Consider the following 25425-nt stretch of genomic DNA (forward strand, 5'->3'; position numbering starts at 1 on the left):
GTTCTTTCTATCGTTCTTTTTTCCTATGCGTGTTCATACAAATGAGCTCCGCCAGGAGACAGAACAGTTATAGGGGGAGGGGCGCACCCAGCGCAGGCCAACCCTTTATAGCGTGATGATATTAGTTATTAGTTGTGCATGCATTTACATTGCATTTTGTGTTCATTTAAAACTTATTTTAAAATCATTAAAAATGTTCTTTTGTGATACTGTACTTGTATAGAAATGTTTCAATAAAAGCTGTTTTCCACAGACATTCATTGCAGCCCACTTTGTTATTGTTCATTGACTTGAAGGGGCTGATGTCCTATTTGCAAAGTTTACAGTAGTAATAGTATGTAGTATGTAGACATTTCCATTTTATTTATTCTAATTTTATCTACTTAAAAAAAAAAATAGTTTTCTATCAAAATGTTCTTGTGTGATAACAATGTTCTTGTGTGGAAGTGTTTGTAGTAAAAGCTGTTTTGCACAGAAATTCATTGCAGCCGGCTTTGTTTTTTATGTTTATTTGTGAGTAGGTATTGTATGAATAACATAAGTCAACGTAGTTTTACACACACACACACACACACACACACACACTTTGTACTAAAGGTAAATCAAAATAATGATGTCACTGTCTAAGCAGAGGGATTTGTGCAACCCTATGGAATATAGTCGACACATGAGAAATGAGGTAATAATCAATATTTCAGAATAATTCAAACTCAGATATTGGTGTGTGATATCTGAGCTTTAATTATTTGACTACAAATCTCACCTCATAATACCTCCCAGTGATTATTTCCAGGATAAACTGAGATGCTCCCAAGCTGGCTTCTTAAAACTGACTAAATATTTAAAAAGAGCCAAAAGAGCCATTCTTTTGAACGGCTCTTTGAAAGGAACGGATCGCGAAGATCCGGATCCCCTCAAAGAGCCATAAATCCCATCACTAGTTTTAACTGACTAAAGTTATGATTACTGACTTTATATATTTGAATGTTTGATAGACGTGACGCCATTACGTCATCGCCAATGACGTCATTACGTCGAGCATGAAAGAACCGATGAACCGGTTTTTTCAACCGGTTTATTGAATCGAACCGTAGGAAAGAACCGGTTCGCGGAAAAGAATCGAACTTCCCATCACTAATATACACAAGCATATATACAGACCATTCGTCGTATACACAGGTAGTTTTAATTACTTAAACTACCGGCATTTCAATACGCAACAGACTAAGCGATTAATTTAGCACGTTTTGGGCATTCTTTTTAGTAACTGAAACGGCTCAAACTCATATTTATACCCAGACAAAACTCCTTCCGAATTTGAGAAGGAGCGAAAAAAAAAGAAAACACACTACCTTTTATGTTGTATATCGAGAGCATTATGGAAACGGTCTCATTGAGAGTGATGTAGGTGGCTCTTAAAAGAGCCTTTGGGGTGTTTGTCAGCGGCGGGTTTAAGCGCGCTCTCCGCGGATGCGGCGGGCCAGCTGGATGTCTTTGGGCATGATGGTGACTCTCTTGGCGTGGATGGCGCACAGGTTGGTGTCCTCGAACAGACCGACCAGGTAAGCCTCGCTGGACTCCTGCAGGGCCATGACAGCGGAGCTCTGGAAGCGCAGGTCCGTCTTGAAATCCTGAGCGATCTCTCGCACCAGACGCTGGAAAGGCAGTTTGCGGATCAGCAGCTCGGTGGACTTCTGATAGCGGCGGATCTCTCGGAGAGCCACGGTCCCGGGCCTGTAACGGTGGGGCTTCTTGACGCCGCCGGTGGCTGGGGCGCTCTTCCGGGCGGCTTTAGTAGCGAGCTGCTTCCTCGGGGCTTTACCACCGGTGGATTTACGAGCGGTCTGCTTGGTTCTTGCCATCGCTGAGATATACTTCTCTTTCTGAGTAAGTAGAAATGCTGCTCTATGTTACGCGCCTGCTTTTAAAGCCGTGTACAGCCACAGCTTCTGGCGTCATAAAGGTGCTGAGGTCTGTGATTGGCTGAATTGTTACATCTGCATGACTGCAAGCCAATGAATGTACACCTCATGTTTTCAAACAGCATTTTGTTTCCCGCTCAAAATGCATAGTTCTGGTTTGCTACTTCAGCATCACAAGCACTTTTCTTCAGACTTCTTATTTAAGTTGTATTTCATAGCTGAATTTGCTTACTATCCCTATACAATCACAACCAAAAATAGACACCATCCAAAGAATAATATATTTTACAAACGTAATGTGCAACAGCCAGCACCTATTGATTTTTTTTATTTTTATGTATTTATTCTTCATGAACATTTGACATTAAATGATGGGTGTTATTAAATGACATTACTGCATGACTCTACGGATTAAATAAACCTGAAGAAATGGGTGACTTTTAAAAGAGGCTTTGTGTTTCAAAAACAATTGAATCGGTTTCTTTCCATCTGAATTAAATCAAAACTACAAAAGGGACACCATCCGAAGAACAACATAATCCAACACCACTTGTTGCGGTTTATGATTACCTATAGGTAATGTATAAATATTTATTCTACATGGACATTTAATTTATAAGTGATAGTGTTGCTTATGTGAGAACATAACATTATTGGTTAAATAAGTAAACGCGCGCTCAATGAGACAAAATGGGTGGCTCTTAAAAGAGCCTGTTTCAGAAACGGAACGGACTCGGTTTACTTGGCTTTGGCCATAGTAACAGTGTTATAAGTGTGACTTTTTTTTATTTTTTGGTTGCATACACTTGTCATTTACGAACAAATTGTACAACTAGAAAAGTGCTCTCTCGGAGATGAAATGGGTGGCTCTTAAAAGAGCCTTTTTGTTTGAGAAACCGAGTTGAATGTGTCTACTTGGCTTTGGCGGGTTTCTCGGTCTTCTTGGGCAGCAGCACGGCCTGGATGTTGGGCAGCACACCGCCCTGAGCGATGGTCACTCGACCCAGGAGTTTGTTGAGCTCCTCGTCGTTGCGCACCGCCAGCTGCAGGTGACGGGGGATGATGCGGGTCTTCTTGTTGTCTCTCGCGGCGTTTCCAGCCAACTCCAGGATCTCAGCGGTCAGATACTCGAGCACAGCCGCCAGATAGACGGGAGCTCCGGCACCGACGCGCTCTGCGTAGTTTCCTTTACGGAGAAGTCTGTGAACACGACCGACGGGGAACTGCAGTCCTGCTCTGGAAGAGCGAGTCTTGGCCTTCGCTCTTGCTTTGCCGCCAGTTTTGCCTCTTCCGCTCATCGTTAAGAGTATGATATTTCTACGTTAGAAATACAGACAGTGATAAAATGAACTCCGCTCTGCTGTATTTAAAAGAGCCTGCGAGTCGCTCATTGGTTTAGAGTCTGTAAGATTTCAAACCAATCACTGAACTTCCCTCCAACACCGCCCTCCAAAGCCACGCCTCCACAGTCGGCGCGCGGATTGTACAGCTTTAAGAAACAACACGACAGAAAATATTCAAGAAATGCTAAGTGTGTGCTAAACTATTTCAAAATAGTCGTCAATGCATTGATCTATATTGTTTTTAACCTAATTAAATTTAGATCAATGAGCCATTAAAGCTTTAATTTTAACACATATATTACTTGTGTTTTTTTCTAAATACACAGTCAACATGTACAACATTGTAAATCGCGGTAAGCTCAGATACATCTAATTTATCTTGTTAATTAACTATTTTATTTGCACTGTATTCTTCTAATGTTAGGTATACTGAGTAATCTTGCTGTCTACAAACATTTTCTAATCAAACAAAATAATAATTTGGACAACAAAAGAGAGGTTGGTCTTTTTGTTCCGTGGTGTGATACTTTTTTTTTTTTTTTCAGTGTGGATAAGACTATAGTTGACCATTGATTTCAGCAAACATAAGGAAGCAGTAAAACTGGTCACACACCCGTGGTCATAAGATCTTATAAATGTCGTATTTAGTGCTCAGTTATTTGTTGTGTTGGTGATGGATTACTGTCATGTTGTGTCTGTCGTTTTATTAATTGTATAGTTTTTAAAATACAATGGTCATACAGTATACTTACGTCTTATACTAACTTTACTTCCATAAAGTAAATTGCTCTTTCTTTCGAGTTTGTGGGTGGCTCTGAAAAGAGCCGTTGGGGAATAAAACAGCAAGTTTTTACTTCTTCTTGGGAGCTGCCTTTTTAGGCTTGGCAGCTTTAGGCTTCGCTGTCTTGGGTTTGGCGGCCTTGGTCTTTTTGGGGCTCTTGGCTGCTTTCTTGGGCGCCGCGGGCTTCTTCGCCTTCTTGGGGCTCTTCGTGGCCTTCTTGGCGGCGGCAGCGGGTTTCTTGGCCTTCTTGGGGGATTTCTTAGCGGCGGGCTTCTTTGCCGCTGCGCTCTTGGGCTTCTTGGCAGCAGCGGGTTTCTTGGCCGCGGGCTTCTTGGCTTTAGGAGCCGCTTTCTTCGCCGGCTTCTTCTTGGTCTCGGTCTCCTTCTTGCTGATCTTGAAAGATCCAGAGGCGCCGGTTCCTTTGACCTGCAGCAGGATGCCTTTAGTCACCAGGCTCTTGATGGCGAGCTTGATGCGGGAGTTTTTCTTCTCCACGTCGTAGCCGCCGGCGGCGAGAGCTTTCTTCAGAGCAGCGAGAGACACGCCGCTCCTCTCCTTGGATGCAGACACGGCTTTAACGATCAGATCACCGACAGATGGACCTGCTTTCTTGGCTTTAGTGGCGGACTTCTTCTTAGGCGCTTTGGCCGGCGGGGCGGCTGCAGCTGGGGCGGTTTCTGCCATCTCTAGTAATGGATTTGTAGTCTTCCGAACGCTTTGTTCAGTAATGATAGACTTTCGCGCTCCGCTCGCGCCCTTAAACAGGACATGAGAACCTTATAGACTCAACCTGATCGCTCTGCGACTGTGCGCCTCCAGAAGCGCCTCGCGCTTGTGTTTTCCTCTCTTACATTTTGGTCAAAACTGGATTGGTGAAGTGGTTTAAGGCAGTAAAAATATAGTGAACAACAATCAGAGGTTCTTGGCTTTCTTTGGACACTAAAAGACTCGACGAGGAAATGTTTATTTTGTCTCCGTCGGAACGAATCAAACGCGAGCAGCAGTCACGGAGGAAAAGTCTCGTGTAAATTCGATGCCATGTTTAAGTGAAAAGGTTGATACAGACTGAAATCTTCATCTGTGTGTCCAGCAAACAGTCTGAAAGTCAGTTTAGGTCGATGGTCATCACTGAGGGACGTGTGCAGTGTTTCCTTCAGTCTCTGTTTTGTCCTGATTGAAGCACAGTCTGTCCGCTCCTCCTGGAGTCTGTGTCTGGAGCTTGTCATCATCACATCATCTGTGGATTTGTTACATCATGTAGATAACGTCACTTATTGTGTTTTTGTTATATTTTTATTAACAATGCTTATTGTATTTTGATCAGAAATACTTATAATCCTGTGGTATTACTCATGTGTCACTTTAATCAACAAGGACTTCATCATAACAGACCTGGTCTCACTTCGTGCTGATTGTTCTCTGTCCGGTTCAGAGTTCAAACCCCAAGTTTTTTTTTATTTTTAAGTCCCTAAACATCTGAACCCCTCTTATCTATCTGAGCTTCTATCTCCACATAACCCTTCACCAGCTCTATTTTTCCATTGATGATTAAATTTTTACATTTGACTTCTGTTCTTGTTCTGTTTTTCTATATTCTGCCAATAGATTATTATTATTATTCTTTTTTAATCTGTTTTTTTTTTTTTTTTTTATCTGTGATTGTTATTTTATCTGATGCTATAAAGGACATTGGCCAGCTGCCACTGTTTTAATGATATGAAGTAAATTACATTTTAAACTAAAACTCAAGTGATTGATCTTTCCAAGGGGAAGTCGTGGCCTAATGGTTAGAGAGTGGTATTGAAGGTGGAGAGAGAACTGTACATGCACTCCCCCCACCCACAATTCCTGCCGGCCCGAGACTAGAACCCACAACCCTTCGATTTCGAGTCCCGGGCCGGCAGGAATTTGTGTGTGGGGGGAGTGCATGTACAGTTCTCTCTCCACCTTCAATACCACGACAAATGCCGCGTTTCCACCGAAATTACCCGGAACATTTTTACCAGGAACTTTTTTTCCCAGGAACTTTTTTCCCCCCAGACCTGTTGCTTTCTGCGTTTCCACCGCGGTGTAAAGTACCGGGTAGATTAGGCAAATAGACTGGTGACGTAGGTCTGCGCGCGTTTCTCAATACAAAGTACTGCTGATTTGTTTGTTTTTTTAAAGTACGCTGATTTTGGACGTGCATCCTCGGTAGTTAGTTCAGACTTTGTGCATTCGACTCGGGAGTGTGATGTCCGCGACGAGCAAGTCCGGTAAATCTATAAACAGCAGCGTACTTGATAACTTCAGTCAGCTCGTCTTGGCTACTGCAATTTTCCTATTTACAATAAAACGAAATGGGATATAAAATACCACTGCCTCCTTTGGTTTTCATTTAAGCATAATAACAGCTGCAGAAATGTACTTAGTTCAGGGATATGTGTATATGCAGCCATTACAATGAAACGAAATATTATATAAATTTGCCTTTTTTATTTTCATTTTAACATATAGATAAATTGAATACAGACCAAAGAAAACCTGTTAGATTTACCCCGCAGCTGAATTATATGTTATGTTTAACCACTAAAGACACATCAGAGCCAGCGGCACATATGAGAAGGTCTAGCCGATTTGAGGCTGCATCTCGGCGGATACATGAGGACTGAGCTCTCGCTGATCGAGTGGAGCTCACCGTCGCAGAGATCGGCGAAACACATTTTTTAAATAGGCACGGTCTTTATAAATAAACCATAGATTTGCGTTTTAAACAACTACATTCTCGCCTGAAATACTTTTAAAATTACATTTCATGACACAATAACAGTAATATTTGAAAATGATCCAAATAAATGGTGGTTGAACTCAACCAATGCTGCGTGAACTCAGATGGCTTTGGCTACTGTTATTTTCCCCTCAGTATATTTACAATAAAACGAAATAGGATATAAAATACCACTGCCTCCTTTCGTTTTCATTTAAACATAATAACAGCTGCAGAAATGTACTTAGTTCAGGGATATGTGTAACGTTATATACATCCATTACAATGAAACGAAATATTATATAGACTTGCCTTTTTTATTTTCATTTTAACATATAGATAAATTGAATACAGACCAAAGAAAACCTGTTAGATTTACCCCGCAGCTGAATTATATGTTATGTTTAACCACTAAAGACACATCAGAGCCAGCGGCACATATCAGAAGGTCTATCCAAGGTGAGGCTGCCTCTGGGCGGATAGATGATCACTGAGCTCTCCCTGATCGTGTGGAGCTCACCGTCTCAGAGATCGGCGAAACACATTTTTAAATAGGCGCTGTCTTTATAAATAAACAACAGATTTGAGTTTTAAACAACTACATTCTCGCCTGAAATACTTTTAAAATTAAATTTCATGACACAATAACAGTAATATTTTGAAAATGTTGATCCGAATAAATGGTGGTTGAACTCAACCAATGCTGCGTCAACTCAACCAATCAGGATGTTTAGCGCCAAAGTCCCGCCCCCGAAAGTTCCTGAACTTTAAAAAAGTACCACCTCGCCAGCAGGGACTTTATGGGGGGCATTTTTTTACCCGGAACTTTTATTTAGTTCCTGGTTCCTGCGGTGGAAACACACCAAGTACCGGACCAAGTCCCTAGTTCCTGCGGTGGAAACGCGGCTTTAGGTGCCCTTGAGCAAGGCATCGAACCCCCAACTGCTCCCCGGGCGCCGCAGCATAAATGATGAACACTGCTCCGGGTGTGTGCTCACAGTGTGTGTGTGTGTGTGTGTGTGTGTGTGCACTTCGGATGGGTTAAATGCAGAGCATGAATTCTGAGTATGGGTCACCATACTGGGCTGAATGTCACTTCACTTGTCAGAGTCACTGACTTGTTCACTCACTTCATCAGTGTGTGTCTGCTTCAGATCAACATTTGTCTTAATGTAATTTCTAATATATATATATATATATATATATATATATATATATATATATATATATATATATATATGTTACATGCAATGTTTCAAATTATGTATTTTTTTTTTTTTTTATACACGTGTTGTGTAATTGCATGTTATTTAACGTGCAACAGTACAATTACTACTTAGTTTTATGCAGATGTAATTTCATCTGATGGGGGAAAAAAGTAAAAAAAAAAAAAAAAATCCAATAATTTACATTGCTTACTACTTATTTTTTTTCTCGCCTACTGTCAGTACTTTAAGTATTTCTCATACCGTTGCAACATTTAAATCATCTTGTTCAGGAATCCACATTTATAGTTTGCGTAGTCATAATCTTCAACACCACTAAACAACTAACGTTATAGTATTCACAAACAACACTTTATAACGTGGGATATGTATACACTACACTCTTCCTACAACAAGTGCTTCACCTTCCCCACTTCATGTGTTTAGAGCACATTGTTTTATTATTTTATATTATTTGTTTTATCATTTCATTTATTCTGTGGGTTTTAATTTGTACATCCCACCTAATCTTCAAAGTTAATACATACACGTTCCATGCAACGATTTGATACCCTTTTCAGTGAGAAGTTGTGTGGCTCTTAAAAGAGCCTTTGTGTGTGGAGCTGCAGCGGAGCTCTACTTGGAGCTGGTGTACTTGGTGACGGCCTTGGTGCCCTCGGACACGGCGTGTTTGGCCAGCTCCCCGGGCAGCAGCAGACGCACGGCGGTCTGGATCTCTCGGGAAGTGATGGTGGAGCGCTTGTTGTAGTGAGCGAGACGAGACGACTCACCGGCGATGCGCTCGAAGATGTCGTTGACGAAAGAGTTCATGATGCCCATCGCCTTCGAAGAGATCCCGGTGTCAGGATGAACCTGCTTCAGCACTTTGTACACGTAGATGGCGTAGCTCTCCTTCCTGGACTTTCTGCGCTTCTTTCCTCCTTTCGCGGCGGTCTTGGTGACGGCCTTCTTGGAGCCTTTCTTCGGCGCGGACTTCGCTGGTTCAGGCATGATGCTGCTGGAGATCAAAACCTCACGAGACAATGACGAGAGAGAGCGGGACAGAGGCATTTATTGACTGATCTATGCTAATTATCAGAGCGATTGGGAAGCTTCTGATGGCGTGTTTTTATTGGTCAAACCTATGAACTCGTGTCTAAAAGGACAAATAGAAGATTAACGGCTGGAACGAGGCACCAATCACATGTGAATAGATTATAACTCCGCCCACCGCTTCATGTTTGTTCGACACTCCCCATCGACTTAGTTTCCTTTGTTTCAATTCCCGCTCTTTTTGACAAGTTATTCTATTCAATGAAATGCGTTTCAAAAATCACACAGAAACAATATCAAACTGTAACGTTTCAATCCTCTAATAAACCCATCGGGAGAAGTTGGAGAAAATAAAACACTACAGATTAGGCTCATCCGATTCCTGTTGTCTTGCCAATTACAGACTTCTTTTAAAGTATATGTTATCTAAATGTTTTATTTTTATATTGTATGCGCCTGCAATAACAAATACAATATGAGCTGTAGTTTTAAAATACATCTTTGATGTTTATATCAAAAGAATACCCATAGTTTCAGAACAACACACAGACAAAATTACTCCTACTTTGGGGTTTATTCACAGACGTTTTATTTTCAGTTTTCACGTTAAACCAACAACACCAAAACTAGTTAAACTTTGCTACTTTAGGTGGGAGTGTGTGTGGCTCTTAAAAGAGCCGTTGGATTTATGGTTGTCGTCTTTTATCCTCCGAAACCGTACAAGGTGCGTCCCTGTCGTTTGAGCGCGTACACAACGTCCATGGCGGTGACGGTCTTTCTCTTGGCGTGCTCGGTGTAGGTGACGGCGTCGCGGATCACGTTCTCCAGGAACACCTTCAGCACACCGCGGGTCTCCTCGTAGATCAGACCGGAGATGCGCTTGACTCCGCCGCGGCGAGCTAGACGACGAATGGCGGGTTTGGTGATTCCCTGGATGTTATCGCGAAGCACTTTACGGTGACGCTTAGCGCCTCCTTTCCCGAGACCTTTACCGCCTTTGCCTCTTCCAGACATGATGAAGACGTATCTTGTTTCAGTCGAACGACGAAAACGAATAAGAAACGAGTACTGCAAGGAGGACTTTTACATCTGCTTACAGGACCTGACTGAAACCATTTACTCTCTTCGCTAAATATAGCAGGAAACGATGAGGTTTAATGTCTGCCCTGTGTTTCATATAAAAATCAATGTTTTAAAGCATTAACAAGATCATCGGCATCATTTTACACATGTATGTGTGTGTGTGTGTGTGTGTGTGTGTGTGTGTGTGTGTGTGTGTGTGTGTGTGTGTGTGTGTGTGTGTGTGTGTATATATATATACACACACACACAATTACTATTGAGTCTGACTGACTGGCTGAGGTGACACAGATGTCAACAACTAAATTATTAGGAGGTTTTGTTGATGAGACTCTGGGTCGGAGGGAAGAATATTATGTAAGCAGGAAAATACATAAATCTACATAATAAAGAGAGTTTGACATCTTGTTATTACACTATCTTCTAACACTTAATTTATCTGTGTCTTTCATATTGTAATATAGTTTGGGAAGTACTTTTCCTACTCTTCAAAAAATCTTTCTATATTCTATTCTTCAGCAATGTTTTGTTAGGATTGTATGGCGATCAAACATATAATTAATCTGCTGCTTTATTTCGTAAACTTCAGATTCAGGCTCTTACTATCTAAGAAAATAATAATAATAATAATAAATAATATATATATATATATATATATATATATATATATATATATATATATATATATATATATATATACATATATATATATATATATATATATATATATATATATATATATATATACACATATATATATATATATACATATATATATATATATATATATATATATATACACATATATATATATATATATATATATATATATATATATATATATACATATATATATATATATATATATATATATATATACATATACATATATATATATATATACATATACATATATATATATATATATACATATACATATATATATATATATATATATACATATATATATATATATATATATATATATATATATATATATATATATATATATATGTGTGTGTGTGTGTGTGTGTGTGTGTCAAGTCAAGTCAACTTTATTTATATAACGCTTTAAACAAATTACTTTGCGTCAAAGCAACTGAACAACATTCATCAGGAAAACAGTATCTCAATAATGCAAAATGACAGTTAAAGGCAGTTCATCATTGAATTCAGTGATGTCATCTCTGTTCAGTTTAAATAGTTTCTGTGCATTTATTTGCAATCAAGTCAATGATATCGCTGTAGATGAAGTGACCCCAACTAAGCAAGCCAGAGGCGACAGCGGCAAGGAACCGAAACTCCATCGGTGACAGAATGGAGAAAAAAACCTTGGGGGAAACCAGGCTCAGTTGGGGTCAGTTCTCCTCTGACCAGACGAAACCAGTAGTTCAATTCCAGGCTGCAGCAAAGTCAGATTGTGCAGAAGAATCATCTGTTTCCTGTGGTCTTGTCCTGGTGCTCCTCTGAGACAAGGTCTTTACAGGGGATCTGTATCTGGGGCTCTAGTTGTCCTGGTCTCCGCTGTCTTTCAGGGCAGTAGAGGTCCTTTCTAGGTGCTGATCCACCATCTGGTCTGGATACGTACTGGATCCGGGCGACTGCAGTGACCCTCTGATCTGGACACAGACTGGATCTGGTGGCCATGGTGACCTCGGAACAAGAGAGAAACAGACAAATATTAGCGTAGATGCCATTCTTCTAATGATGTAGAAAGTACGGTGTTATGTGAAGTGTTTCCGGTTCCGGTTTACCTAATTAATGCAGCCTAAAAATCCTTTAACGGATTTGGATATTAAAGGAATATAATTGTGAGGATACCACCTTTTCTAGTATATTGGACAGAAAAGGTAGATTCGAGATTGGTCTATAATTAACTAGTTCTATTGGGTCAAGTTGTGTTTTTTTGATGAGATGCTTAATAACAGCCAGTTTGAAAGTTTTGGGGACATATCCTAATGAAAATGAGGAATTAACAATAGTCAGAAGAGGATCTATGACTTCTGGAAGCACCTCTTTTAGGAGCTTAGATGGTATAGGGTCTAACATACATTAAATACATTGTTGGCTTAGATGATTTAACAAGTTTATACAATTCTTCCTCTCCTATAGTAGAGAATGAGTGGAACTGTTCCTCAGGGGTCTATAGTGCACTGTCTGATGTGATACTGTAGCTGACGGCTGAATGGTTGCAATTTTATGTCTATTAGTATCGATTTTAGAAGTAAAGTAGTCATTACTGCTGTGGTGTTGGGAAATGTCAACACTTGTTGAGGCTTTATTTTTCGTTAATTTAGCCACCGTATTGAATAAATACCTGGGGTTATGTTTGTTTTCTTCTAAAAGAGAAGAAAAGTAATCAGATCTAGCAGTTTTTAATGCTTTTCTGTAGGATAGGTTACTTTCCCGCCAAGCAATACGAAATACCTCTAATTTTGTTTTCCTCCAGCTGCGCTCCATTTTTTGGGCTGCTCTCTTTAGGGTGAAAGTATGCTCATTATACCATGGTGTCAAACTGTTTTCCTTAACCTTCCTTTAGCGTAAAGTGTGTGTATGTGTGTGTGTGTGTGTGTGTGTGTGTGTGTGTGTGTGTGATTTTTTTCAAGTTAACTACTAAATATTGGTGTAGTATAAAATTATTTTCTCCTTGTTTAGGATTCACATGCACCCAACTCTGTGCTGTTTATAAAGGGATGTGCCTTGGATGCAGAGTCTCTTTTAGAAATAATGATAGAGGAGGTCTGTGAAGCTCACCTCTACACATCATCTTCAAGAATGAATATGCTTCAAAGTTGAGAGACACCTTGACATTTACTGCCTGCTCGACCAAATGGTTGAGCACATTTTGAGACCCTATATTTTATTATGAGGAGCACCTAACTTAACTCAAGCTGATTGAGCCATCTCCACCATCTGGTTGATGTATGTTATGCCAAAAGAATTCACTAGATGTCAGAGTGTTAATCAACAGTTCTTGTCACAATCCTTCTTCTAACATGGATGTCAGACACAAAGATTAGAGCCCTTGCATGTCAGTCTTTATTGGTGAAATTTTGCAAGGTAAGCATATTTTAACATATTACACTGTAAGAGCCATAACTTTACAAAATTATGTTACTTGGTGCCATGAACAACTTTTTTAATATTTTTATTTTTATTTTTAATAATTGTAATAATTTTTAAAAAAACGTGCTCAACCAAACGGTTGATTTTTCACTTTATGGTAAAAGTAGAAAAGCTGTGCTAATGTGTAATGTGCTAGTGTTCCTGTAGCATAATTTTAATGTTTTCAGATCATCAATTTCTGGAGTCAGAATGTACAATTTGCTGAGAAGTATAAACTTCTGATTATCCATGGCTATGAATATGACACAGCTCTTGTTATTTTTCCATTAAAATACTGAGATAATTTCTTAAATGTGTGTTGTTTTGCCACTTTTGGATATTTTAAGTAAATATATTGAAATCATAGCATTAATGTGTGGAAATCATAATTATCAGAGGCATTTACTAATTAAATGATAAATGCTTTTTTTTTTTTTTTTTTTTTACAATTACTAGATGGATTTCAATAGTTTCTATGCTACCAGGAAATCCCCAAGGGCTCTGATGCTGATCTCAGTTATGTTGATGATGACCCAATAAAGTTCTGAAATCTGTCCTGGAGTACCCCCAGCCCTGCACATTTTTGATGTCTCCCTCATCTATCACAACTAATTAGACTCATCTCATTAGTGGAGACTGCAAGACCTGAAGTGGGTGTGTGTCAGATATAGGGAGACATACAAAACGTTTCGTGCTGGGGGTACTTCATTCAGAGGTTTGATGTTAGAAGAGAAGAAAAGGCAAACACACTCTAAAACAGTTTCCTGTTTACTTATTTATAAAAAAAAAAAAATGAATCAAAATAAAATAGTTTTGTATATTGAATCTTGTTTATTTATGAAGTATGCTATCAGTTGCAATCTCCGGAAACCTCAAAAGGTTAATTTTTTAACCTTTTCTTCTGAGTGTATGTTAATGCACTGTGTGTCTTTGTGTGTCTCAGAAGATGTCTGAGGCCCTGTAATTCTTACAAGTCCATATTTATTCTATAAGTTATCTTTAAATGAACAAAAAAGTATGTATTTTCATATGTACTGTACAGGCCTACTGTATATTAAACACGCATATCAGAAGTCAAAAGGATCTTTATTGCCAAGTATGTTCTGCATTGAGGAAAAAGGTTGATAATCTAAAGTGAAAAAAAATAAAAATAATCGGGTTGCTTAATATTGTTTGTGATATTTTTTTTCAGGATTATTTGAGGAATAAAAAGTTACAAATAAGCAGTATTTATTAAAAATGAAATTGTTGTGTTAAATATACTAATCATAAGTGTAAGTTTAGTTTATTTTAAGAAACTCTTAGAATATTTTAATAAGCAAGGATGTGTTAAATGGATAAAAATGTATATTGTTAGAAACTATTTATATTTAGAATAAATTGTGTTATTTTATTAAGCAGCACAACAGGTTTAATACTGATAATAAATCAGAATAATAATGTTTTTTAAAGGATCATGTAACTCTGAGGACTGCAGTAATGATGCTGAAAATATAATGCACCATTACAGAAATAAATTCAATATTGCAATAAAATTTCACAATATTACTGTTTTGTTTTTCTGTATTTTCTATCAGATAAATACAAAATCAAAGATGAGTGTGTGTGTGTGTGTGTGTGTGTGTGTGTATAGGCCTGTGTGTGTGTCCCTTGTTCTGTCCCTTATTTTTTTTTTCAATGCAAAAAAAAAAAAAAAAAAAAAAAAAAAAAAACATTATTGTCCCTTATTTCCCTTCTCTGAAGTTGCCAACCCTAAATGCAGTGTAAATAAAAAAATGTGATGACAAAATAATTAGGTGTATCTAGGTTTACCTCGACTGAGTGTTTTATGTTGACTGAGTATTTTGAAAAATAAATAAACATATTAAAAATAGAAGCTTTAATGGATAATTAAACTAAAATTAATTGGGTTAAAAACAGTATGTATCAATCAATGCTGTTTGCCTTGACAGTTATTTTGAAATAATAATAATTTAAGAACACGTCATAATTTCTGGAATGTTTTCTGTCGCGTTGTTTCTTGGAAAAGCTGCACAATGCGCGCGCCAGCTGTGGAGGCGTGGCTTCGGCCGTCGGTGTTGGAGGGAAGTTCAGTGATTGGTTTGAAATCTTACAGACTCTAAACCAATGAGAGACTCGCACACTATTTTAAATACAGCAGAGCGTGGCTCATATATTCATTCTTTCTGCATTACTAACGTAGAAATACCTTACTATCAACAATGAGCGGAAGAGGCAAAACCGGCGGCAAAGCGAGAGCGAAGGCCAAGACTCGCTCCTCCAGAGCAGGGCTGCAGTTCCCCGTCGGTCGTGTTCACAGACTTCTTCGTAAAGGAAACTACGCCGAGCGCGTCGGTGCCGGAGCTCCCGTCTATCTGGCGGCTGTGCTCGAGTATCTGACCGCTGAGATCCTGGAGTTGGCTGGAAACGCCGCGAGAGACAACAAGAAGACCCGCATCATTCCCCGTCACCTGTAGCTGGCGGTGCGCAATGACGAGGAGCTCAACAAACTCCTGGGTCGAGTGACCATCGCTCAGGGCGGCGTGCTGCCCAACATCCAGGCCGTGCTGCTGCCCAAGAAGACCGAGAAACCCGCAAAAGCCAAGTAAACCACCAACTGTGAATCTAAAACAAAGGCTCTTTTAAGAGCCACCCATTTTATCTGATGGAAAGTGCTTTTTCTTATTTAACCATTAATGTCATGTTCTCGCTTAATAAGTGACATTATCATTTAAGCATTAAATGTCCATGTAGAATAAATATAACTAAACATAAACCATAACGAGCTGTGGTGGATTGTTATTCTTTGGATGGTGTCATTTTTGTAGTTCTGATTGTATGCAGATGTTAAGAAACTCAACTCCGTTTCTGAAACACAAAGCCTCTTAAGAGCCACCCATTTCTTCAGGTTTATTTAATCAGTAGAGTCATACAGTCATGTCGTTTAATAACTCCCATCATTAAATGTCAAATATTCATGAATAATAAATACATAAAAAAATCAGAAGGCGCTAGCTGTGGCAAATTACATTTGTAAAATATATATTATTCTTTGGATTGTCTTTTTTTGGTTGTGATTGTATAGGGATAGTAAGCAAATTCAGCTATGAAATACCACGTAAATAAGTTTAAAGTAAAGTGCTTGTGATGTTGAAGTAGCAAACCAGAACTATGCATTTTGAGCGGGAAACAAAATGCTGTTTGAAAACAGGAGGTGTACATTCATTGGCTAGCAGTCATGCTCAGATGTCACACATCAGCCAATCACAGGTCTCTGCACTTTTATGACGCCAGAAGCTGTGGCTGTACAGGGCTTTAAAAGAAGGCGCGTAACATAAAGCAGCATTTCTACTTACTCAGAACGAGAAGTACATCTCAACAATGGCAAGAACCAAGCAGACCGCTCGTAAATCCACCGGTGGTAAAGCCCCGAGGAAGCAGCTCGCTACTAAAGCCGCCCGGAAGAGCGCCCCAGCCACCGGCGGCGTCAAGAAGCCCCACCGTTACAGGCCCGGGACCGTGGCTCTCCGAGAGATCCGCCGCTATCAGAAGTCCACCGAGCTGCTGATCCGCAAACTGCCTTTCCAGCGTCTGGTGCGAGAGATCGCTCAGGATTTCAAGACTGACCTGCGCTTCCAGAGCTCCGCAGTCATGGCCCTGCAGGAGTCCAGCGAGGCTTACCTGGTCGGTCTGTTCGAGGACACCAACCTGTGCGCCATCCACGCCAAGAGGGTCACCATCATGCCCAAAGACATCCAGCTGGCCCGCCGCATCCGCGGAGAGCGCGCTTAAACCCGCCACTGACAAACACCCCAAAGGCTCTTTTAAGAGCCACCTACATCACTCTCAATGAGACCTTTTCCATTATAACTCCTAATATGAAACATCGGAAGTAATGCCTTAACATTTAAATAATACCTGGATTGGATTTATCGCTTTACGTTTTAATTTTTCTTGTCCTGTAGATTGATGTATTTTTCTGCTTACGTGATCGACTTGTTCCCTCCAACTCCATCTCATCAACAAACTTCCAAGAATTTAGTTGTTGATATCTGAGTCACTTCGGTAGACTCAATAGTAACTTTTGATAAATCCTTATGGTATAATTTTATACCACAAAAAAAAATAAATTTTTTCAAACTAACAAATCGTCCATAATTTGCATTATTAATCAATTAAAATATGAGTGCGAGAGAACTAAGTTTGTGTCCTCAGCAAACATTACTGGAGTAAAAATATTTTAAACTTATATCAAGTCATAAGAAATAGCAATGGTCCAAGTATGGAGCCCTGAGGAACCCCACAGTGTAGACGTGCTTCGCTGGAGTAGTAACTTGTATTAAAAATATAATTCTTCAACCATTTGAACGTTAAATCATGAAAACCTTATTTGTGCAACTTTCCAATAAAATGTAATGATTAACTGTATCAAAAGCCTTTGGCAGGTCTAAAAAAACACAAGTAAATTTTTGATTTTCAATTCCATGGGTAATCGTGTCAATCAGGAGAAGCATAGCAATTTAAGTACCTTTTGTGTTTGTTTTTCCAAAATTTTGGAAACCATATAGATGTTTGCTTATAATAGAATGTGAGTGTTAAGTGAAAAGGAATAATTTATATACTATTTTCTACATTTTTTGAGAAACATGACAATATAGATTTATAGCTGTATAAAAACGGTGGATCATCCATTTTAAACAATGGATAAATTTAGCTATTTTTAAATCCTATGGTACAATGCCTGTTTTCAAAGAAAGAGAAATAAAATGTGAACAAGTGGCTGCAATACTGAACATATCAGCTGCTAGAAATAACAGGAACGTTTCCTGATATTATGAGCTTAAATCTGTTTGAAGAATCAATTATAATCTGCACACAACTTTGTAAAAACTTATTTCTTGTTGTTGGATCAAGGATCTGCAGAAGTGTTTCTGTTGCTCCAACAGTTCTCAGACTTGCACCACAGAAACATTTTCATCTGATGTTGTTTGTAGCCATGGTTTGGACATCAAGACCTGTTTGGCCCAAAGATCCCCTGAAGACAAACCCTGCACAAAGTACAAATAAAGTCTGGGATATTGCTATTTAAAGGATATTATAGTGTTCTCAGCAAAATCTTCAAATATTTATTCAATTATCTATTCACATCAGGCAGGATTCTTCAGATTATTGTTTGATTGCAAACCTTACCCGAGTAAAAAAAAAAAAAAAAAAAAAAAAAAAAAAAAAAAAAAAACAATGCTGCAGTCATCTCAGCTGGACGTGGTTTGATCTAAGCCTAATGCGTGTAAACATGATGCAGATGATCTTATAAATGCTCTATAGGATTTTCCGGCAGCCGAAATAAGTTGCATTGCTGCGATCTATGGATCTATTATACAGTTTCACTATATCCTCTTATACAGTCCAGATTCTATAAAAAAAAAAAAAAAACACGTTTTCTTTTCTTGCTTACCCCTACTTCTAAAATATTTTTCTGAGATATTTCTTCCAAACCAATTTCTCACAATTCTCTGTATAGATCTTGTCTTTGTAGGTCATATTTTCTACACGAAAGCACCACATGTTCCACTGTGTCAGGTTCCAAACATGAACACAACCTACTCTGATGTTTTCCTAAAATAAATAAAGTGCTATTCAAAAATGTTTGCCCAATCCTCATTCTAGAAATAAGAACTTGTTCCTTACAACTAACCCACCTATTTATTATAAATATTAACCGATCAGTTACCCTACTCGAAAATTAAAATAACTGTCTCCCTTTGATTTCCTGCTCCCAAAACTGTTGCCATTTTAACATTGTTTCCTGCCATACTATACTTTTACCCTCAGCCTTAGATTTATGTTTACATCTATAGTCTCCTTTTGAGCTGCTTCCTTGGCCAAGTTATCAACCTTTTCATTTAATGCAATACCTACATGGGCTGGAACCCACACAAATGATATCTCTACTCCTCTACAGGGTTTGGATAAACCTCATCGTGTCCTGCTCTAACTAGTGAAGAGGGGAGCGTCATGTGACGCGCGCTGGTTTCAGTCAGGTCCTGTAAGCAGATGTAAAAGATCTCCCTGCAGCACTCGTCTCTTATTCGTTTTCGTCGTTCGACTGAAACAAAAAACTTCATCACCATGTCTGGAAGAGGCAAAGGCGGTAAAGGACTCGGAAAAGGAGGCGCTAAGCGTCACCGTAAAGTGCTGCGTGATAACATCCAGGGAATCACCAAACCCGCCATTCGTCGTTTAGCTCGCCGCGGCGGAGTCAAGCGCATCTCCGGTCTGATCTACGAGGAGACCCGCGGTGTGCTGAAGGTGTTCCTGGAGAACGTGATCCGCGACGCCGTCACCTACACCGAGCACGCCAAGAGAAAGACCGTCACCGCCATGGACGTTGTGTACGCGCTCAAACGACAGGGACGCACCTTGTACGGCTTCGGAGGATAAAAGACGACAACCACAAACCCAACGGCTCTTTTAAGAGCCACCCACACTCTCGGTTAAAGAGATGAAGTTCATTTAGCTTTGTCTGTTTGATTATCTGAGCTCCCACAATGTTTGTTTTTTATGGACCATTTTATAGAGGTTAAAGCACATATACGTCAACTCTGTCGCGGACATAAAAATTACAGTTAAATATGTTTCCATTGCACTGTTAAGATACAAATTATACCTTTTGAAAGGTATGATGTGACTTTTCTAAACAGGGTTATTTATTTGCTTTCAAATTATAAATGCATAAAATATTTTATGTAAACAATTTTTTTTTTTTTTTTTTTTTTTTATTCGCACATGTATTTTTTTCTTATTAGGATAAATATTTGAATATTTGGACAGTTTTTTGTTTGCATGTTATTGCCCCCGCACCTGGAACAATGCATTATATAGGTATGATTACATTATTTTTTTAAATATTATTTAAAAATACCAAGATGACAGGGTGGACGAGCCCACGACGGAGTGGACACATAAAGCAGAAACACAAAAAACATGACGAAATATGACAATGAAACATTTATTCAACTTAAAAAAAAAAAATATATATATATATAATTACATTCTCAATCACATTGATTTTTTTATTTTTTATTACAACTATTATCTACATATTCATGTGTAAATGGTTAGTCTGGTTGTTGAAGAGAATTTGGTATATTTAAACTTACATATTTTGAAAGTATTGTATTTTAATCACTTCCTGTATATTTTATGGCGCCAGGGTGGACATGTTAAGCTTTGGCAAAACAAGTAATCAAACTTATATGAAGAAAATTTGTCAGTTGAAAAGTCAGCTGCTACTCACCTCAGCAGTTGAAATTCCAGCAATATGAGAGAGTGGACAACCATTCAAGGGACATGGACAAACTCTTCTTTTTTATTAAATGAAAATACAGTTTTTTTTACAAAATGATCAATACACTCAATTTGAGTAATAACTTATTTAACAAAAAAAAAACATTTTTTTTTTTTTTTTTTTGACTATTTTACTCTCATTCAAATTTAATGAGCAGTGCCTGGGACATAGCAAAACAACATACATCCTCTCATACAAAACTAAAGAAAATATTGAAAATGTATCTAAAGAGCCAAGTAATGCTTCTGTTATGAATAAAAAAAAAACAGAGCCTAATATAACACACCTTTCGTAGTCATTTGTATGTTGAGTTATCATGGCATATGAGTTATTTATGTTCAGGACACCAAAAGGCACCCTACGGTGCTATTGACCCACATACAAAAAAAAAAAAAAAAAACCCTTTAAATGAGGAATATACTTTAAAGCAAAGGTGTAATTGGCAAGATAACAGAGGCATATAAAGGATCTAAGCGTTAATGTTTTATTTTCTCCAAATTCTCTCGATGGGTTTATTAGAGGATTTAAACGTTAGCCAGTTTGATATTGATCATGTGTGGTATTTCAACCGCATTTCATTGAATAGAATAACTTGTCAAAAAAAGCGGGAATTGAAACAAATGAAACTGAGTCGATGGGGAATGTCGGTCAAACATGAAGCGGTGGGCGGAGTTATAATCTAGTCGCATGTGATTGGTCCCTCGTTCCAGTCGTTATTCTTCGAGTTGTCCAGTTAAACACGAGTTCATGGGTTTGGCCAATGAAAACACGCCATCAGAAGCTTCCTCGTCTCTCTGGTAATTAGCATAGACCAGTCAATAAATGCCTCTGTCCCGCTCGCTCTCATCATTGATCGTGAGGATTTGATCTCCAGCATCATCATGCCTGAACCAGCGAAGTCCGCGCCGAAGAAAGGCTCCAAGAAGGCCGTCACCAAGACCGCCGTCAAAGGAGGAAAGAAGCGCAGAAAGTCCAGGAAGGAGAGCTACGCCATCTACGTGTACAAAGTGCTGAAGCAGGTTCATCCTGACACCGGGATCTCTTCGAAGGCGATGGGCATCATGAACTCTTTCGTCAACGACATCTTCGAGCGCATCGCCGGTGAGTCGTCTCGTCTCGCTCACTACAACAAACGCTCCACCATCACTTCCCGAGAGATCCAGACCGCCGTGCGTCTGCTGCTGCCCGGGGAGCTGGCCAAACACGCCGTGTCCGAGGGCACCAAGGCCGTCACCAAGTACACCAGCTCCAAGTAGAGCTCCGCTGCAGCTCCACACACAAAGGCTCTTTTAAGAGCCACACAACTTCTCACTGAAAGGACAAGTGCTGTTTTAAGTTGAGTCTCACCTTAAATGTATAATCTTAAGTTTATTTTTGCCACTATTAGGATGATTCTGAATGGGAAGTTAAAAGACTTTCAGAGGTTGCAAGTACATGTACAGAGATTAACCTATGAAATAATACATGCAACATTACATATATAATACAACATCTTCTGAGAGCATCTTTAGCAGTGCTATGGTTTTGTTTGTTTTTTTGTGTGTGTGTGTCAGTTCCTCTCACTCCAAATCCAATCATTTCAACATTTGTGTTAACATTTCAAGCCAAAACTGAGCTCTTGTTCTTGAAGACTTAAACCAGCTTTGCTGTGCACAGATTCTGGATCCTCCTCAGATGATGCAGTGAAAGCTCTTCGTGTTAACGGCAGCGAAGCTTCATTACAGAGATGTGAACTAACCAGATCCCATGCCAAGCTCCTCAATCCCACATTCTCACTCTTGGGAATTATTGCACATATTCAGCAGTACTTCACTGTGAAACGTTGATTTATCGCAACAGAACATCTCCCCTCAACCTTCAAGTGTACCTGATTTTAAATGATGAAAAACTTAAGGTAAAATCCTAATGATAAACTTCATGAGAAGCCATGTAATCTGACATTTATTTAAAGTAGAAAATAAGCATCCTTTCATCAGATTTTATCTGAAGTGACAATGTATTTCATTATCCAAACTGATCTGAAGCAATAATGACTTTTTTTTTTTTTTCATAAATTTCCTCAGGCCACCCTTTTATTCAATAAAACAATTATTCCAATTATTCATTATATTCCAAAGTCTTTTAAATGCATACAATAACTTTGATATATATATATATATATAAGTTCTATACACCACTCAAAAGGTTTTAGCATCTGAGATTTGAAAGATGGCTTCAGAGAACTTGGAATAAAGCTATTCATATGGACAACATGAGTAGATTTATCATTTTGCAACACAACCTCCATAAGGACATGTTTGACAGATAATCATGTCTATCACTGTTAGGATGTGAAGGAGAAAGAGAAAAAGAATACGGAGATTGTAAAACCAACACCAAATGAAGCCCTAAAAGTGAAAATTCTTTCAATTTGCATTTTTTTTTGCCAGGATTTAAAACTGACACCCTGCAAGGCCAACTTCTTTGATCTATACATTCAAGATGGAAAGAAACCAATTGAACTCTATATAGAAGACAAAGACAAAACACTATGGGAAGTTAATATAGAATCAGTTAATAATTTAAGTATTCTGGGCCTCATTTCAGTTGACTGCAGTTAATACTGAAAGCCTGGACAATTAATTTAATTGAAAGCTTTTTTAATCTTTACGCAGGTCATCGGCCAGCAGAGACTGTAGAGACTGATTCAGGCGCTGAGTTTGTGGAGAAACACAGGACAAAGTTGATCAAAAAGGTATCTCTGGTGGAGCCCATTGCAGACGACATGAAACCTCTGATTCGTGACGAAAAATACCAAATCATCTTTAACTCCACCGCAAGAGAGAATGAGAAAGCTTCTGGACTTCATCACAACAACTAAACTGAAAGAGAAACTTTACCAAAGTCTTTTAAAACATGAGCGCTTCCTTGTTGAAGATTTGCAGCATTAGAAGTATAGCTTTATGATTTTCCTTCTGTGTTGGGTATTTAATTATTTCTGGTTATCAAATGAAGGCATAAAACATTACTTAACGGGATAAACTTAATGGGATATACCGTTCTGATGAGTTGTTTTCATTCTTGTTTTGTATATTTTTTTGAACTGAATATCATTACATTTTCAGAATAAAACCTATATGAATACATAAACAAAAGGACTTTAACTCTGGAGAGATTTTGGATGGATTAGGAAGTCAGATAGTTCGAGGATTAGCCACTATACCAAAATATCTTCATTTACATTTATGCCTTTAGCAAACACTTTTATCCAAAGTGAGTTACAATGCATCCAGGCTATACATGTTTTATTTATTTTTCTATCATTATGTTTGAATAACATGACACATTTGAATAATATCTTTGTTTCCATAATGCGCTTGAGTCATAAAAACTTTTAATTTATGAATTTTTCCAGCCTTTTAGTTTTCCATGTGTAACTTCCGTATATTTACATATCAGCTATTTTTTCTATTTCTAAGTGACATGTTGTTCCTTGTTATAGTGATTTCTTATCACATATTAACTATTCATGTTATGTTTTTGTTAAAAGGGATTTTATCACTAAAGTCACTCATACACCATGTACTTCTTCAAAGTTGCTATTTCTTTCACATTAAATAATCCAATACACAGTATAATAATAATAATAATAATAATAATAATAATAATTATTATTATTATTATTATTATTATCATTATTAATATTATTATTATCATTATGAAACCAAACAAACTCAGGAACACTAAGAAAAATCACCAGAGAAACAAAACTAAACACAATGAGGAAACACATGAACCAATGGAAACAGAAAACGCTTTAACTGAATCATCTTCAAAGACAGAACATGACTCGAACAGGTTTAGGTGTGGACAAAATAGAAACATTGTCTTCCAACTTTCATTTTCAGATACATTGGGCTTACTAGTCTTTTTTTTTTTTTTGTATTTTTTTTTTACTTTTTAATATAGTGATTACATTTCACAGCTTCCTATGACTAGATGTTAAAATCCCTTGATAATCAGCAAGCGCTGTTGTTGGAGATGTCCTCTGGTGGGGTTGGATTGGGGGGATGATCGCCTGGTGCCTCCACTACGACACATCATCAGTTGTGCACCTCGGCCTCATTGGGTGTTTTGGCCTTTTACCACGATACACTCTCACCCCAGGCTGGCCCACCACAGTCTGATCTGATCAATATTATTTTTCTATTCTATCTGTTTTCTTGGTAGCACTTTATTTTACAGTCCTGTTCCTCATGTACATACTATGTACTTATTATAGTAATTACAATAACTATGTAATAACTAGGTACTAACCCTAAACCTACCCCTAAACCTAACCCTACCCCATGTAGTTACCTTGTATTACCAGAACTTTCTTAGATAAATACACTGTAAGTGCACTATAAGTACATGTTAGTAAACGTACTGTAAAATAAAGTGCAACCTATATTTCATTGCTCTTTTTGTTGTTTTGGATTGCTTCCACTGTCCTCATTTGTAAGTCGCTTTGGATAAAAGCATCCTCTAAATGAATAAATGTAAACCAAAACAAGTTTCATCTCTCTGAAAATGAAAGTAAGAACACAGTTGACACACACACACACACACACACACACACACACACACACACACACGTGTCAACTGTGTTCTTACTTTCATTTTCAGAGAGATGCAACTTGTTTTGGTGAGCACTGATTCATGGAAAATGTTGTGTTAATTTTATCTGACTAAAGAAATATGCAGATGTTCTCTCCAAACATCCAGATTTCAAACCAGCAAAGGCAATCTAAACCATTGTTCTTACCTTTGATGTCTTCTCTGTGGCAATGGAGAGTTCTGCACTTCTTCCCACCAGAACCA

At 38.4% G+C, this 25425-nt stretch overlaps 7 protein-coding genes across 9 annotated transcripts; 3 read left to right on the plus strand and 4 right to left on the minus strand.

Moving 5' to 3' along the window:
* Positions 1 to 1408: 1408 nt before the first annotated feature.
* On the minus strand, positions 1409 to 10103 carry LOC113051764 (histone H3-like). The gene is made up of 4 exons (XM_026215815.1): positions 9772 to 10103; positions 6148 to 6160; positions 1945 to 1966; positions 1409 to 1864 (listed from the first exon to the last, which is right to left on the minus strand). Exons 1-4 carry the CDS (start codon positions 10062 to 10064, stop codon positions 1452 to 1454), a joined length of 741 nt encoding a protein of 246 aa, XP_026071600.1. The 5' UTR covers positions 10065 to 10103; the 3' UTR covers positions 1409 to 1451.
* On the minus strand, positions 2582 to 3531 carry LOC113051759 (histone H2A-like). Its single transcript, XM_026215807.1, has one exon. The coding sequence runs from the start codon at positions 3218 to 3220 to the stop codon at positions 2834 to 2836; it is 387 nt and encodes a 128-aa protein (XP_026071592.1). The 5' UTR covers positions 3221 to 3531; the 3' UTR covers positions 2582 to 2833.
* LOC113051753 (histone H1-like) lies at positions 3950 to 4774 on the minus strand. The gene has a single exon (XM_026215802.1). It carries the CDS (start codon positions 4728 to 4730, stop codon positions 4116 to 4118), a length of 615 nt encoding a protein of 204 aa, XP_026071587.1. The 5' UTR covers positions 4731 to 4774; the 3' UTR covers positions 3950 to 4115.
* Positions 8521 to 9070, minus strand: LOC113051754 (histone H2B-like). Its single transcript, XM_026215803.1, has one exon. The coding sequence runs from the start codon at positions 9066 to 9068 to the stop codon at positions 8634 to 8636; it is 435 nt and encodes a 144-aa protein (XP_026071588.1). The 5' UTR covers positions 9069 to 9070; the 3' UTR covers positions 8521 to 8633.
* Positions 10104 to 15407: 5304 nt separating the features above from the next.
* Positions 15408 to 16017, plus strand: LOC113051762 (histone H2A-like). Its single transcript, XM_026215813.1, has one exon. It carries the CDS (start codon positions 15458 to 15460, stop codon positions 15710 to 15712), a length of 255 nt encoding a protein of 84 aa, XP_026071598.1. The 5' UTR covers positions 15408 to 15457; the 3' UTR covers positions 15713 to 16017.
* A 563-nt stretch (positions 16018 to 16580) lies between these two features.
* On the plus strand, positions 16581 to 19717 carry LOC113051763 (histone H3-like). The gene is made up of 2 exons (XM_026215814.1): positions 16581 to 16952; positions 19356 to 19717. Exons 1-2 carry the CDS (start codon positions 16617 to 16619, stop codon positions 19674 to 19676), a joined length of 657 nt encoding a protein of 218 aa, XP_026071599.1. The 5' UTR covers positions 16581 to 16616; the 3' UTR covers positions 19677 to 19717.
* Positions 19718 to 21425: 1708 nt separating this feature from the next.
* On the plus strand, positions 21426 to 23347 carry LOC113051760 (histone H2B-like). 3 transcript variants are annotated; one of them, XM_026215808.1, is made up of 2 exons: positions 21426 to 22477; positions 23238 to 23347. In XM_026215808.1, the coding sequence occupies exon 1, from the start codon at positions 21465 to 21467 to the stop codon at positions 21837 to 21839; it is 375 nt and encodes a 124-aa protein (XP_026071593.1). In that variant the 5' UTR covers positions 21426 to 21464; the 3' UTR covers positions 21840 to 22477; positions 23238 to 23347. The 3 variants fall into 3 exon arrangements, with proteins under 3 accessions (XP_026071593.1, XP_026071594.1, XP_026071596.1); XM_026215809.1 differs by lacking the exon at positions 23238 to 23347 and adding an exon at positions 23013 to 23104; XM_026215811.1 differs by lacking the exon at positions 23238 to 23347 and having other exon boundaries at positions 21426 to 21918; positions 22240 to 22660.
* Positions 23348 to 25425: the final 2078 nt, after the last annotated feature.

Source organism: Carassius auratus, chromosome 32 (assembly GCF_003368295.1).
Source record: "Carassius auratus strain Wakin chromosome 32, ASM336829v1, whole genome shotgun sequence".
In the NCBI taxonomy this organism is placed as follows: domain Eukaryota; kingdom Metazoa; phylum Chordata; class Actinopteri; order Cypriniformes; family Cyprinidae; genus Carassius; species Carassius auratus.